Consider the following 17368-nt stretch of genomic DNA (forward strand, 5'->3'; position numbering starts at 1 on the left):
AGCCAGAATTCCACCAAAAGGCGGAAACTTCTCTGGATTAGAGAGCGAGGTCACGACGCAGCAACACCTGCTGGAGATCACCCTGCCATAAATAACTGGGATTGATTTTGTGTGCATTGTTTGCATTATGTATTCACTCAATGAATGTTGCTGGAGAAATATTCCTGCCCCAACTCCAACTCATTTGAGATAAAGGATGTATGACGCTATTCTTTAATACCTCCACATAAGAACAATAGGGATACAGTATCCTATATAAACCCGACACTTACCATTTTACTGTCAGTTGAATGTAGAATAGCAACTGGCCACTGGTTTTGCAGATATGGCAGGTCTGAATGCCTCGGCCTAAACAAGGGTTGCACCTGAGCATAAGAAGACTGGTGTTACCTGGAGCAAACTCAATTCCTTCCACAAATACTTTGAAAATCAAAGTGTTATCCATTAAATAAGCTGTGCTGCATTTAGAGATAGTACTTGATGTGTTTTTGGGCCCATAGGCCTGCTTTATTTCCTGGGGCTAGATTTTGGAAGAGCCAGCAGCGAATAGCTGACAACAATTGCACAAAATTCAACTGTCAACTTTAAAGGGTAACATGTCCGTGAGAGCCTGCGGTGTCGGCAAGGTCTGGCACACAGCAGGCAGAATCATGGAGTCATGAGCAGAGGGAGATTGTTGGCCCATCATGCAAGTATACTGGCTCTTTGTAAGAGCTATTTAATTTGTCCCACCCTGTTCTTTCCCCATTGCACTTCATTTATATTCTTTTAGGAAGATAGGAGTGGGAGTAGACCATTCAGTCTCTCAAGACTACTCCGCCATTCAATCAGATCATGGTTGATCTGTATTGTAATTCCATTTACCTGCCTTAGCTTTGTAACCCTAATACCCTTTTGAAACGTTCAATTGACCTTCAGCCACCACTGCTTTTTGGGGCAGAGTGTTCCAGATTTTCATTATCATTTGGGTGATGCTGTGTTTTCTGACCTCACCTCTAGCCTAGTTTCAATTGTAAGATTTTGTCCAAGCTGGCTGGTAAAGGTTGACTGAGCTCTCAGCCGCTGCTCAAGTGCAAGCCCAGAGCAGTGTGGTTGGACAAGCTGTTCAACCATAAGAGCCATCACGCACAAGTCCTGTGATGACGTGTGGAGATGGGACCCTGCCTGAACCTTCTCTCTAAGCCAGAGATGCTGAAGCCGATGGTATCATGCCCTTATATCCACTGTACCCATCCCATCAACCAGCAGGGAATCAGAACTGAGTACCACACCGCAAACCACCTTCACAAAATTACTTCTTCGTTCAATTAGTTTGAAAGCTAACGCTGAATGGAACTCTTTGCGGCATTGTTTAAAACAAAGGGTCCTTTTATTTACCTTCTCATTCCTCTCCCACCACACTGGATGCATCTCTTATTTCCGTGTACAATCCCGCGACTTCCGCATGTCAGGCATTTTAGCTGCATTTAAAACAAAACACGTGTACTTGACACATCCATCACAAAATCATTTGTCTTACAGAGCCCCCTCAGTTACCCAGAGAATAGTCATTTGTCTTACAGAGCCCCCTCAGTTACCCAGGGAATAGATGTGGCTCCAGTACACTCCCACTCAGTAAAGGGACTCACTCTTACGCTGCACAGCAGAGTACAGGCCCCAGCCCGTATTCTCAGTCTGCAACAGAGGAACTGGCACAAGGGATGGGGGAAAGGCAGCTGGGAGGGCAGGGCAGGGTGAGGAAAACATGATGTTGGTCATTTTAACCTAATCTGCCTGTCGGGGAAACTGAAACCGAAGAGTTGAAGTCAGTGAAGAGTAATACCGAGCAGGGTGTAAAACTTACAGCCCACCCAGCCTGGTGAATTTGGTTAAAATGACCACTGTGATGTGGGAATTTGACTGAATTTATCACACAAACTGGTTGAATTGGGTGTACTGGGTAGTGCAGACTGGGAGTGTCCAAAATTCATCCCATTTTAAAGCTTTTTCCCTCTCCCCCCACCTCCGCCACCCCCCTGCCATCCCCCCACCCAAAACCAGCTAACATGTTAAGTTGGCCAGGTGGGTATTACTCTCACCTCAGTCAGCAGGTTGTGGGTTCAAGCCCCACTCCAGAGACCTGAGCACAGAATCTAGGCGGACACTCTAAGCGCAGTTGAGTGCACGTCTGTGCTCTCAGGTGGACGTGAAAGACCCCACGGCACAATTTGAGAAGAGCAGGGGTGTTCCCTCAGGTATCCTGACCAATATTTATCCTTCAGCCAAGATCATGAACACAGATGATCACATTGCTGTTTGTGGGATCTTGCTGTGCACAATCTTGCTGTGCACAAACTTGCTGCTGGGTTTCTGACATACAACACTTCACAAGCTGGCTGTAAAATGCATTGAAATGATCTGAAGTCATGAAAGATGCCACATTAATTCAAGTGTGGGCTATTTTTAAAAGTCCTGTTTTATCCAATATTGAACCTTGGGCACTCGTATCTTTATAACTCGGCGTCAAGAACTTGGCTCTAAATACTGGGTGTGCCCCATGTCTGCCACCACCTCCACCCCTGCCAGCTTGTACCCTCACTCACTCTTCGAAACACTCATTCATTTGTCAAACACTCTTAAACACCTAGTCAAAAACTGTTACAATAGAAAATATTTCCTTTAAAAATTCTATTTTTAAATCTTGTTCTTCACCACAAGTGAAATTCTGCACAGATCAAATGAACTTATTGTTTTCGTTCCCAGGATGCAGCTGTGTTGGCAAAACCAGCATCTATTGCCCACCATAGTGTAACTGAGTGTCTTTCTAGCCACGTGACAGTGTTGTTAAGACTTAACCACATTGCTGCAGGACTGGAGTCACAAATAGGCCAGACCAGGTAAGGACGGTAGGTTTCCTTCCCGAAAGGACACTAGTGAACCAGGTGGATCTTTAAGACAGCTCAACAGCTTCATGGTTTTTCACTGACACCAGCTTTTTATCTCCAGAGTTATTAAAGTGAATTTAAATTCTCAAACTGCCACAGTGGTATTGGAACTCCTCTGCTGACTGGATTATTAACTCAAGCCTCAGGATTACTAGTCCAGTTATATAAACACTACATTACCAGCTGGAGGACATGTCCTGTCAATGGCCTGGACAAGCCCATAACTAGAAAACACAGCCCCCACACAAAGGCCTTTCTCAGTGTGGCGTTGAGATATGAACTGCTCCAGATTCAAATCTGTGCTGATTTAGTTAATCCGATCTGGGATGGCTGCCACCCCTTCTCTGGGCTACAGAGGGTAGGGGGTTGGGGGTGGGGGTAATCTCTGAGGAATCCTGCTCTTCATTACCATCCATCAGCCCCCTGCTGATAGGCAGACAGAATCAAGCTAGTCTGTGATAGCCACTGCAGCCAAATAGCCTACCAACAGTTTTAGGGGTAAACTGCAAGGTGCTGCCACCTGTGGAACTGTACCCCCACCCCAGAGTTAGAGCCTTCAGATGTGGAGGGGAGAAATGGAGAGAAGGATTTTGAAGATAATTAGTCCTATTACACAGGCAGACTACAGGTAAATAACTGTGAGTTGTGCAGACTGAACCGTCCAATCCATGACCCACCTTTCCTTTTCCACTGCAATGGGAACACCGGTATTTCCCCCTGCCCTTGCACTTGTGGCAACGCTGAAACAAAACACAATTAATCAGATGAACCAGTTCTCAGGGAGAGCCAAACTCCACCAGCCCAAAGGCAGCTTTACTCTCGTTCTTTGAACAGTAGGTTCCCCTCTTCAGGGTGAATTAGAATGGGCCAGACTGGACTCAAACAGGACAGATAGAGGAAGAATACGACGGACTGGGCTTGATCCAGACAGACTGGGTTAGAACGGGACAAGCTGGTCAAGAATGGGACAGTCTGGGCTAGAATGGACAACCCAGCTTTGAACAGGACAGACTGGGCTAGAACGGGATAGACTGGGCTTGAACTGGGCAGACTGGGCTTGAACTGGGCAGACTGGGCTAGTGTGGGGCAGACTGGGCTAGTGTGACAGGCTGGCCTTGAATGGGTTAGGTTGGACTAGAATGGGACAGACTGGCCTTGAGCGGGCAAGAGTGGGCTGGAACGGGAGAGACTGGGCTAGAATGGGTCAGACTGGCCTCGAACTGGACAGACTGAGCTAGAACAGGACAGACTGGGCTAGAACAGGACAGACTGGGCTAGAACGTGACAGACTGGGCTAGAACGTGACAGACTGGGCTAGAACGTGACAGACTGGGCTAGAACAGGACAGACTGGGCTAGAATGGGATAGACTGGGCTAGAATGGGAAATACTAGGCCAGAAGAGGACAGACTGGGCTAGAACAGGACAGGCCGGCCTTGAATGGGTTGGCTGGACGAGAACGGGAGAGATTGGGCTAGAATGGGAAATACTAGGCCAGAACAGGACAGACTGGGCTAGAACGGGATAGACTGGGCTAGAACGGGACAGACTGGGCTAGAACGGGACAGATTGTGCTAGAATTTGAAATACTAGGCCAGAGGAGGACCGACTGGCCTCGAACGGGACAGACTGGCCTCGAATGGGGTAGACTGGCCTCGAACGGGGCAGACTGGCCTTGAACGGGACAGAGTGGCCCCGAGCGGGACAGAGTGGCCCCGAACGGGACAGAGTGGGCTCGAATGGGAAAGACTGGGCTAGAACGGGAAAGACTGGGCTAGAACGGCAAAGACTGGGCTAAAACGGCAAAGACTGGGATAGAACAGGACAGGCTGGGCTAGAAAGGGACAGGCTGGGCTTGAGCGGGCCAGACTGGGCTAGAACATGACAGTCTGGGCTAGAACAGGATAGGCCGGCCTTGAATGGGACAGACTGGGCTTGAGCGGGCCAGACTGGGCTGGAATGGGACAGACTGGGCTAGAATGGGTAAGACTGGCCTCAAACGGGACAGACGGGGCTAGAACAGGACAAAAACAAAAAACTGCGGATGCTGCAAATCCAAAACAAAAACAGAATTACCTGGAAAAACTCAGCAGGTCTGGCAGCATCGGCGGAGAAGAAAAGAGTTGATGTTTCGAGTCCTCATGACCCTTCGACAGAACTAGGTGAATCCAAGGAGAGGGGTGAAATATAAGCTTGTTTAAGGTGGGGGGGGGGGGGCGGTGGTGTTGGGTGGGGGGAGAGAAGTGGAGGGGGATGTGGTTGTAGGGACAAGCAAGCAGTGATAGGAGCAGATAATCAAAAGATGTCACAGACAACAGAACAAAAGAACACAGAGGTGTTGAAGTTGGTGATATTATCTAAACGAATGTGCTAATTAAGAATGGATGGCAGGGCACTCAAGGTATAGCTCTAGTGGGGATGGGGGGGGCATAAAAGATTTTAAAATAATGGAAATAGGTGGGAAAAGAAAAATCTATATAAAGTATTGGAAAAAACAAAAGGAAGGGGGAAGAAACAGAAAGGGGGTGGGGATGAAGGAGGGAGCTCAAGACCTAAAGTTGTTGAATTCAATATTCAGTCCGGAAGGCTGTAAAGTGCCTAGTCGGAAGATGAGGTGCTGTTCCTCCAGTTTGCGTTGGGCTTCACTGGAACAATGCAGCAAGCCAAGGACAGACATGGAGCTGAGTGGAGTGTTAAAATGGCAAGCGACAGGGAGGTTTGGGTCATTCTTGCGGACAGACCACAGGTGTTCTGCAAAGCGGTTGCCCAGTTTACGTTTGATCTCTCCAATATAGAGGAGACCGCATTGGGAGCAATGAATGCAGTAGACTAAGTTGGGGGAAATGCAAGTGAAATGCTGCTTCACTTGAAAGGAGTGTTTGGGCCCTTGGATGGTGAGGAGAGAGGAAGTGAAGGGGCAGGTGTTACATCTTTTGCGTAGGCATGGGGAGGTGCCATAGGTGGGGGTTGAGGAGTAGGGGCTGATGGAGGAGTGGACCAGGGTGTCCTGGAGAGAACGATCCCTACGGAATACCACCGGGGGGGTGAAGGGAAGATGTGTTTGGTGGTGGCATCATACTGGAGTTGGTGGAAATGGCGGAGGATGATCCTTTGAATGCAGAGGCTGGTGGGGTGATAAGTGAGGACAAGGGAGACCCTATCATGTTTCTGGGAGGGAGGAGAAGGCGTGAGGGCGGATGCGCGTGAGATGGGCCGGACATGGTTGAGGGCCCTGTGAACCACCGTGGGTGGAAAACCTTGGTTAAGGAAGAAGGAGGACATGTCAGAGGAACTGTTTTTAAAGGTAGCATCATCAGAACAGATGCGACGGAGGCGAAGGAACTGAGAGAATGGGATGGAGTCCTTACAGGAAGCGGGGTGTGAGGAGCTGTAGTCGAGGTAGCGGTGGGAGGCGGTAGTCTTGTAATGGATATTGGTGGACAGTCTATCACCAGAGATTGAGACAGAGAGGTCAAGGAAGGGAAGGGAGGTATCAGAGATGGACCACGTGAAAATTATGTAGGGGTGGAGATTGGATGCAAAATTAATAAATTTTTCCAAGTCCTGACGAGAGCATGAAGCAGCGCCGAAGTAGTCATCGATGTACCGGACAAAAAGTTGTGGAGCAGGACAGACTGGACTAGAACAGGACAGCCTGGGCTAGAACGTGACAGCCTGGACTAGAACGTGACAGCCTGGGCTAGAGCAGGACAGCCTGGGCTAGAACGTGACAGCCTGGGGTGAACGTGACAGCCTGGGCTAGAGCGCGACAGACTGGGCTAGAGCGGGACAGACTGGGCTAGAACACAACAGACTGGGCTAGAACGCGACAGACTGGGCTAGAACACGACAGACTGGGCTAGAACGCGACAGACTGGGCTAGAACGAGACAGACTGGGCTAGAACGTGACAGACTGGGCTAGAATGGGACAGAGTGGGCTAGAACATGACAGACTGGGCTAAAACATGACAGACTGGACTACAACGGGACAGACTGGGCTACAACGGGACAGACTGGGCTACAACAGTACAGACTGGGCTACAACGGGACAGGCCGGCCTTGAATGGGACAGACTGGGCTAGAACAGGACAGACTGGGCTAGAATGTGAAAGGCTGGCCTCGAATGGGTTAGGCTGGGCTAGAACAGGACAGACTGGGCTAGAATGGGACAGACTGGGCTAGAACGGGACAGACTGGGCTAGAACGGGACAACCTGGGCTAGAACGTGAAAGGCTGGGCTAAAACGTGACAGACTGGGCTAAAATGTGACAGACTGGGCTAAAATGTGACAGACTGGGCTAAAACATGACAGACTGGGCTACAACGGGACAGACTGGGCTACAATGGGACAGGCCGGCCTTGAATGGGACAGACTGCGCTAGAACATGACAGACTGGGCTAGAACGTGAAAGGCTGGCCTCAAATGGGTTAGGCTGGGCTAGAACAGGACAGACTGGGCTAGAATGGGACAGACTGGGCTAGAACGGGACAAACTGGGCTAGAACGTGAAAGGCTGGCCTCGAATTGGTTAGGCTGGGCTAGAACGTGACAGACTGGGCTAGAACGTGACAGACTGGGCTAGAACATGACAGACTGGGCTAGAATATGACAGACTGGCCTAGAACGTGACAGACTGGCCTAGAACGTGACAGACTGGGCTTGAACGGGACAGACTGGACTAGAACAGGACAGGCCGGGCTTGAATGCGACAGACTGGGCTCGAGCAGGCCAGACTGGGCTTGAACGGGACAGACTGGGTTAGAACGTGATAGATTGGTGGCGTGAAGCTATTTATGTATATAATATTTTGGAAAATATTTTTCTTTTACAATAGAGGTTTAGCCTGCGGTTGTGTCATAATTAGAGTAAAGTCAGCTGTCCTGGGTACTTGGATATGTACTGGTTGAGGTGTAAACAGTGATGTAAAGTGCATTTGCATTTCTTGAATAGAGCATTCAAGAAGTGGGGTGAAAACTTGATGCCTTTCTCGCAGCTGCCAAGCAATATGTTTATATTACTAATAAAATTTGGTACTACGAAAGGGGTTTCATTGTTAAAGGGTAAAGTTCAAATAGTTCGTGAGACAATGAGAATTTGAATTCAATCAGAGGTGATAGGTATAACTTCAGTAGTTTTCGGGTGTGCAGAGCAGAAGCAGTGTAAGATCAAAATGCAGCTGCAAGCCTCCAACTGGCTCCACATATATTTTCAACCTGTGTAAATTAATAAAATGCTCCAATTAGTTTAATGTAAAACCCCAAGAACTGATGGTCTGATTCCTGAATTTAGTGTCACATCTCAAACATAACACTTAAAATTATACGTTATGACAGTTGTTTAAAGTTTATCTCTGGGATTTTTAAATAACTCTGCTTTACCAACTGCATCAGCCATTACACTGGCCTCGAACGGGACAGACTGGGACAGACTGAGCTAGAGTGGGACAGACTGGGCTAGAACGGGACAGACTGGGCTAGAGCGGGACAGACTGGGCTAGAGCGGGACAGACTGAGCTAGAGTGGGACAGACTGGGCTAGAACGTGACAGGCTGGGCTAGAACATGACAGACTGGCCTCGAACGGGACAGACTGGGCTACAACATGACAGACTGGGCTGGAACGTGACAGACTGGGCTAGAACATGACAGACTGGGCTAGAACATGACAGACTGGGCTAGAACGCGACACGCCGGCTGTGAATGAGACAGACTGGGCTAGAACAGGACACGCCGGCCTTGCATGGGACTGACTGGGCTTTAACAGGACAGATTGGGCTCGAACGGGACAGACTGGGGCAGACTGAGCTAGAGTGGGACAGACTGGACCAGAACATGACAGACTGGCCTCGAACAGGACAGACTGGGCTAGAACATGACAGACTGGGCTAGAACGTGACAGACTGGGCTAGAATGGGAAAGAATGGGCTAGAACGGGACAGACTGGGCTAGAACGTGACAGACTGGGCTAGAACGTGACAGACTGGGCTACAACGGGACAGACTGGGCTACAACGGGACAGACTGTGCTACAACGGGACAGACTGGGCTAGAATGTGACAGACTGGGCTAGAACGGGACAGACTGGGCTAGAACGGGACAGACTTGGCTAGAACGGTACAGACTGGGCTAGTACATAACAGACTGGGCTACAGTGGGACAAACTGGGCTACAACAGTACAGACTGGGCTACAACGGGACAGACTGGGCTACAGCGGGACAGACTGGGCTACAGCGGGACAGACTGGGCTACAACAGGACAGGCCGGCCTTGAATGGGACAGACTAGGCTAGAACGGGACAGACTGGGTTAGAACGTGAAAGGCTGGCCTCGAATGGGTTTGGCTGTGCTGGAACAGGACAGACTGGGCTAGAACAGGACAGACTGGGCTAGAACGGGACAAACTGGGCTAGAGCAGGACAGACTGAGCTAGAGCGGGACAGACTGGGCTAGAACATGACAGACTGGGCTAGAATGTGACAGACTGGACTAGAACGTGACAGACTGGACTAGAATGTGACAGACAGGCCTCGAACAGGACAGACTGGCCTCGAACGGGACAGACTGGGCGAGAACATGACAGACTGGGCTAGAACGTGACAGACTGGGCTAGAATGTGACAGAATGGCCTAGAACGTGACAGACTGGCCTTGAACGGGACAGACTGGACTAGAACGGGACAGGCCGGGCTTGAATGGGACAGACTGGGCTCGAGCAGGCCAGACAGGGCTTGAACGGGTCAGACTGGGCTTGAACGGGTCAGACTGGGCTAGAATGGGACAGAATGGGCTAGAACGGGACAGACTGGGCTAGAACATGACAGACTGGGCTAGAACGTGACAGACTGGGCTAGAACGTGACAGACTGGGCTACAACGGGACAGACAGGGCTACAACGGGACAGACTGTGCTACAACGGGACAGACTAAGCTACAACGGGACAGACTGGGCTAGAACGTGACAGACTGGGCTAGAACGTGACAGACTGGACTAGAATGTGACAGACGGGCCCCGAACGGGACAGACTGGCCTACAACGGGACAGACTGGGCTACAGCGGGACAGACTGGGCTACAGCGGGACAGACTGGACTACAACGGGACTGACTGGCCTAGAACGTGACAGACTGGGCTTCAACGGGACAGACTGGACTAGAACGGGACAGGCCGGGCTTGAACGGGACAGACTGGGTTAGAACGTGACAGACTGGTGGCATGAAGCTATTTGTGTATATAATATTTTGGAAAATATTTTTCTTTTAAAATAGAGGTTTAGCCTGCGGTTGTGTCTTAATTAGAGTAAAGTCAGCTCTCCTGGGTACTTGGATAAGTACTGGTTGAGATGTAAACAGTGATTTAAAGTGCATTTGCATTTCTTGAATAGATCATTCAAGAAGTGGGGTGAAAACTTGACGCCTTTCTCGCAGCTGCCAAGCAATATGTTTATATTACTAATAAAATTTGGTACTACGAAAGGGGTTGTTAAAGGGTAAAGTTCAAATAGACTCGTGAGACAATGAGAATCTGAATTCAATCAGAGGTGATAGGTATAACTTCAGTAGTTTTCGGGTGTGCAGAGCAGAGGCAGTGTAAGATCAAAAGGCAGCTGCAAGCCTCCAACTGGCTCCACATATATTTTCAACCTGTGTAAATTAATAAAATGCTTCAATTAGTTTAATGTAAAACCTCAAGAACTGATGGTCTGATTCCTGAATTTAGTGTCACATCTCAAACATAACACTTAAAATTATACGTTATGACAGTTGTTTAAAGTTTCCCTCTGGGATTTTTAAATAACTCTGCTTTACCAACTGCATCAGCCATTACACTGGCCTCGAACGGGACAGACTGGGACAGACTGAGCTAGAGTGGGACAGACGGGGCTAGAACGGGACAGACTGGGCTAGAGTGGGACAGACTGGGCTAGAACGTGACAGCCTGGGCTAGAGCGTGACTGACTGGGCTAGAGTGGGACTGACTGGGCTAAAGCGGGACAGACTGGGCTAGAGCGGGCAGACTGGGCTAGAACGCGACAGACTGGGCTAGAACGCGACAGACTGGGCTAGAACGCGACAGACTGGGCTAGAACGTGACAGACTGGGCTAGAACGCGACAGACTTGGCTAGAACGTGACAGACTGGGCTAGAGCGGGACAGACTGGGCTAGAACGGGACAGACTGGGCTAAAAAATGACAGACTGGGCTCGAACATGACAGACTGGGCTACAACGGGACAGACTGGGCTACAATGGGACAGACTGGGCTACAACAGGACAGACTGGGCTACAACGGGACAGGCCGCCCTTGAATGGTACAGACTGGGCTAGAACGTGACAGACTGGGCTAGAATGTGACAGACTGGCCTAGAACGGGACAGGCCGGGCTTGAATGGGACAGACTGGGCTTGAGCAGGCCAGACTGGGCTTGAACGGGACAGACTGGGTTAGAACGTGACAGACTGGTGGCATGAAGCTATTTGTGTACATAATATTTTGGAAAATATTTTTCTTTTAAGATAGAGGTTTAGCCTGCGGTTGTGTCTTAATTAGAGTAAAGTCAGCTCTCCTGGGTACTTGGATATGTACTGGTTGAGGTGTAAACAGTGATGTAAAGTGCATTTGCATTTCTTGAATAGAGCATTCAAGAAGTGGGATGAAAACTTGACGCCTTTCTCGCAGCTGCCAAGCAATATGTTTATATTACTAATAAAATTTGGTACTACGAAAGGGGTTTCATTGTTAAAGGGTAAAGTTCAAATAGACTCGTGAGACAATGAGAATTTGAATTCAATCAGAGGTGATAGGTATAACTTCAGTAGTTTTCGGGTGTGCAGAGCAGAGGCAGTGTAAGATCAAAAGGCAGCTGCAAGCCTCCAACTGGCTCCACATATATTTTCAACCTGTGTAAATTAATAAAATGCTTCAATTAGTTTAATGTAAAACCTCAAGAACTGATGGTCTGATTCCTGAATTTAGTGTCACATCTCAAACATAACACTTAAAATTATACGTTATGACAGTTGTTTAAAGTTTCCCTCTGGGATTCTTAAATAACTCTGCTTTACCAACTGCATCGGCCATTACACTGGCCTCGAACGGGACAGACTGGGACAGACTGAGCTAGAGTGGGACAGACTGGGCTAGAACGTGACAGACTGGGCTAGAACGTGACAGAATGGCCTCGAACGGGACAGACTGGGCTAGAACATGACAGACTGGGCTAGAACGTGACAGACTGGGCTAGAACATGACAGACTGTGCTAGAACGTGACAGGCCGGCTGTGAATGAGACAGACTGGGCTAGAACGGGACAGGCCGGCATTGCATGGGACTGACTGGGCTATAACAGGACAGATTGGGCTGGAACAGAACAGACTGGGCTAGAACAGGACAGACTGGGCTAGAGCGGGACAGACTGGGCTAGAACATGACAGACTGGGCTAGAACGTGACAGACTGGACTAGAACATGACAGACTGGACTAGTATGTGACAGACTGGCCTCAAACGGGACTGACTAGCCTCAAACGGGACAGACTGGCCTCGAACGGGACAGACTGGGCTAGAACGTGACAGACTGGCCTCAAACGGGACAGACTGGGCTAGAACGCGACAGGCCGGCTGTGAATGAGACAGACTGGGCTAGAACGGGACAGACTGGGTTAGAACGGGACAGACTGGGCTAGAACGGGACAGACTGGGCTCGAACGGGACAGACTGGGCTAGAACGTGGCAGACTGGGCTAGCACGGGGCAGACTGGGCTAGAACGGGACAGAATTGGCTAGAACAGGACAGAATGGTCTTGAACGGGACAGAATGGGCTAGAATGGGACAGACTGGGCTACAACGGGACAGACTGGGCTAGAACGGGGCAGACTGGGCTAGAACGTGGCAGACTGGGCTAGAACGGGACAGACTGGGCTAGAACGGGACAGACTGGGCTAGAACGGGACAGACTGGGCTACAACGGGACAGACTGGGCTACAACGGGACAGACTGGGCTACAACGGGACAGACTGGGCTAGAACATGGCAGACAGGGCTAGAACGTGGCAGACTGGGCTAGAAAAGGACAGACTGGGCTACAACGGGACAGACTGGGCTACAACGGGACAGACTGGGCTACTACGGGACAGACTGGGCTAGAACGTGACAGACTGGGCTAGAACGTGAAAGTCTGGCCTCGAATGGGTTAGGCTCTGCTAGAACAGAACAGACTGGGCTAGAACAGGACAAACAGAGCTAGAGCAGGACAGACTGAGCTAGAGCGGGACAGACTGGACTAGAACATGACAGACTGGGCTAGAACGTGACAGACTGGACTAAAACGTGACAGACTGGACTAGAACGTGACAGACTGGACTAGAATGTGACAGACTGGCCTCGAACAGGACAGACTGGCCTCGAACGGGACAGATTGGCCTCGAACGGGACAGACTGGCCTCGAACGGGACAGACTGGCTTCGAAAGGGGCAGACTGGGCTAGAACTGGACAGACTGGCCTCGAACGGGACAGACTGGGGTAGAACGCGACAGGCCAGCCTTGCATGGGACTGACTGGGCTATAACAGGACAGACTGGGCACGAATGGGACAGACTGGGCTAGAATGGGACAGACTGGGCTAGAATGGGACAGACTGGGCTAGAACGGAACAGACTGGGCTAGAACAGGACAGACCGGTCTGGAACTTGGCAGACTGGGCTAGAACGTGGCAGACTTGGCTAGAACGGAACAGACTGGGCTAGAACAGGACAGAATGGGCTACAACGGGACAGACTGGGCTACAACAGGACAGACTGGGCCAGAACGGGACAGACTGCGCTAGAACGGGACAGACTGGGCTATAACAGGACAGACTGGGCTACAACGGGACACACTGGGCTACAAAGGGACAGAATGGGCTACAACAGCACAGACTGGGCTACAACGGGACAGACTGGGCTACAACGGGACAGACTGGGTTACAGCAGGACAGACTGGGCTACAGCGGGACAGACTGGGCTACAGCGGGACAGGCCTTGAATGGGACGGACTGGGTTAGAACGGGACAGACAGGGTTAGAACATGAAAGGCTGGCCTCGAATGGGTTAGGCTGGGCTGGAACAGGACAGACTGGGCTAGAACAGGACAGACTGGGCTAGAACAGGACAGACTGCGCTAGAACAGAACAGACTGGGCTAGAACAGGACAGACTGGGCTAGAACAGGACAGACTGGGCTAGAACAGGACAGACTGTGTTAGAACATGACAGGCTGAGCGAAAACTTGACAGACTGGGCTAGAACGTCACAGACTGGGCTAGAACGTGAAAGTCGGGCCTCGAATGGGTTAGGCTGGGCTAGAACAGAACAGACTGGGCTAGAATGGGACAAACTGGGCAAGAACGTGAAAGGCTGGCCTCGAATGTGTTAGGCAGGGCTAGAACGAGACATACTGGGTTACAACTGGACAGGACGGCCTTGAATGGGACAGCCTGGACTAAAACAGGACAGACTGGGCTAGAACGTGAAAGACTGGTCTAGAACGTGACAGACTGGGCTAGAACGGGACAGACTGGGCTAGAACGGGACAGACTGGGCTAGAACGGGACAGGACAGACTGGGCTTGAACGGGACAGGACAGACTGGGCTTGAACGGGACAGGACAGACTGGGCTTGAATGGGACAGACATGGGCTGGAACGGGACAGACTGGGCTGGAACGGGACAGACTGGGCTGGAACGGGTCAGACTGGGCTTGAACGGGACAGACTGGGCTTGAACGGGACAGACTGGACTAGAACATGACAGACTGGACTAGAATGTGACAGACTGGCCTCGAACGGGACAGACTGTCCTCGAACAGGACAGACTGGGCTGGAACATGACAGACTGGGCTAGAACGTGACAGACTGGCCTAGAACGTGACAGACTGGCCTAGAACGTGACAGACTGGGCTTGAACGGGACACACTGGACTAGAACGGGACAGTCCGGGCTTGAATGGGACAGACTGGGCTCGAGCAGGCCAGACTTGGCTTGAATGGACAGACTGGGTTAGAACGTGACAGACTGGTGGCATGAAGATATTTGTGTATATAATATTTTGGAAAATATTTTTCTTTTAAAATAGAGGTTTAGCCTGCGGTTGTGTCTTAATTAGAGTAAAGTCAGCTGTCCTGGGTACTTGGATATGTACTGGTTGAGGTGTAAACAGTGATGTAAAGTGCATTTGCATTTCTTGAATAGAGCATTCAAGAAGTGGGGTGAAAACTTGATGCCTTTCTCGCAGCTGCCAAGCAATATGTTTATATTACTAATAAAATTTGGTACTACGAAAGGGGTTTCATTGTTAAAGGGTAAAGTTCAAATAGACTCGTGAGACAATGAGAATTTGAATTCAATCAGAGGTGATAGGTATAACTTCAGTAGTTATCGGGTGTGCAGAGCAGAGGCAGTGCAAGATCAAAAGGCAGCTGCAAGCCTCCAACTGGCTCCACATATATTTTCAACCTGTGTAAATTAATAAAATGCTTCAATTAGTTTAATGTAAAACCTCAAGAACTGATGGTCTGATTCCTGAAGTTAGTGTCACATCTCAAACATAACACTTAAAATTATACGTTATGACAGTTGTTTAAAGTTTCCCTCTGGGATTTTTAAATAACTCTGCTATACCAACTGCATCAGCCTTTACACTGGCCTCGAACGGGACAGACTGGGACAGACTGAGCTAGAGTGGGACAGACTGGGCTAGAATGTGACAGACTGGGCTAGAAAGTGACAGACTGGGCTAGAACGTGACAGACTGGGCTAGAACGTGACAGACTGGGCTAGAACATGACAGACTGGGCTAGAACGTGACAGACTGGGCTTGAACGCGACAGGCCGGCCTTGCATGGGACTGACTGGACTATAACAGGACAGATTGGGCTCGAACAAGACAGACTGGGCTAGAACGGGTCAGACTAGGCTAGCACGGGACAGACTGGGCTAGAACGGGACAGACTGTGCTAGAACAGGACAGACTTGGCTAGAAGGGGACAGACTGGGCTAGAACATAACAGACTGGGCTAGAACGTGGCAGACTGGGCTAGAACTTGGCAGACTGGGGTAGAACATGGCAGACTGGGTTAGAACGGGACAGACTGGGCTAGAATGGGACAGAATGGTCTAGAACCGGACAGACTGGGCTAGAACGGGACAGACTGGGCTACAACGGGACAGACTGGGCTGCAACGTGTCAGACTGGGCTAGAACGGGACAGACTGGGCTACAACGGGACAGACTGGGCTAGAACGTGACAGACTGGGCTAGAACGGGACAGACTGTGATAGAACGGGACAGACTGGGCTAGAACGGGACACACTGGGCTAGAACATAACAGACTGGGCTACAACGGGACAGACTGGGCTACAGCGGGACAGACTGGGCTACAGCGGGACAAACTGGGCTACAGCGGGACAGACTGGGCTGCAACGGGACAGGCCAGCCTTGAATGGTACAGACTGGGCTAGAACGTGACAGACTGGGCTAGAATGTGACAGACTGGCCTAGAACGGGACAGGCCGGGCTTGAATGGGACAGACTGGGCTTGAGCAGGCCAGACTGGGCTTGAACGGGACAGACTGGGTTAGAACGTGACAGACTGGTGGCATGAAGCTATTTGTGTACATAATATTTTGGAAAATATTTTTCTTTTAAGATAGAGGTTTAGCCTGCGGTTGTGTCTTAATTAGAGTAAAGTCAGCTCTCCTGGGTACTTGGATATGTACTGGTTGAGGTGTAAACAGTGATGTAAAGTGCATTTGCATTTCTTGAATAGAGCATTCAAGAAGTGGGATGAAAACTTGACGCCTTTCTCGCAGCTGCCAAGCAATATGTTTATATTACTAATAAAATTTGGTACTACGAAAGGGGTTTCATTGTTAAAGGGTAAAGTTCAAATAGACTCGTGAGACAATGAGAATTTGAATTCAATCAGAGGTGATAGGTATAACTTCAGTAGTTTTCGGGTGTGCAGAGCAGAGGCAGTGTAAGATCAAAAGGCAGCTGCAAGCCTCCAACTGGCTCCACATATATTTTCAACCTGTGTAAATTAATAAAATGCTTCAATTAGTTTAATGTAAAACCTCAAGAACTGATGGTCTGATTCCTGAATTTAGTGTCACATCTCAAACATAACACTTAAAATTATACGTTATGACAGTTGTTTAAAGTTTCCCTCTGGGATTCTTAAATAACTCTGCTTTACCAACTGCATCGGCCATTACACTGGCCTCGAACGGGACAGACTGGGACAGACTGAGCTAGAGTGGGACAGACTGGGCTAGAACGTGACAGACTGGGCTAGAACGGGACAGACTGGGCTAGAACATGGCAGACAGGGCTAGAACGTGGCAGACTGGGCTAGAAAAGGACAGACTGGGCTACAACGGGACAGACTGGGCTACAACGGGACAGACTGGGCTACTACGGGAC

The 17368-nt window shown here is 49.9% G+C and overlaps 1 protein-coding gene across 1 annotated transcript in view; it reads right to left on the reverse strand.

Annotated features, from left to right (window-relative positions):
* Positions 1 to 17368, reverse strand: part of LOC121280421 (protein SSUH2 homolog) — a 160428-nt gene that overhangs the window by 21622 nt on the left and 121438 nt on the right. The window contains exons 7-9 of the mRNA XM_041192399.1: positions 3602 to 3664; positions 1378 to 1460; positions 273 to 365 (exon numbers count right to left, since the gene is read on the reverse strand). Of these exons, the coding sequence (XP_041048333.1) occupies positions 273 to 365; positions 1378 to 1460; positions 3602 to 3664 (239 nt within the window). The remainder of the gene's footprint in view (positions 1 to 272; positions 366 to 1377; positions 1461 to 3601; positions 3665 to 17368) is intronic.

The sequence above is a fragment of the Carcharodon carcharias genome, chromosome 7, assembly GCF_017639515.1.
Source record: "Carcharodon carcharias isolate sCarCar2 chromosome 7, sCarCar2.pri, whole genome shotgun sequence".
Taxonomy (NCBI): domain Eukaryota; kingdom Metazoa; phylum Chordata; class Chondrichthyes; order Lamniformes; family Lamnidae; genus Carcharodon; species Carcharodon carcharias.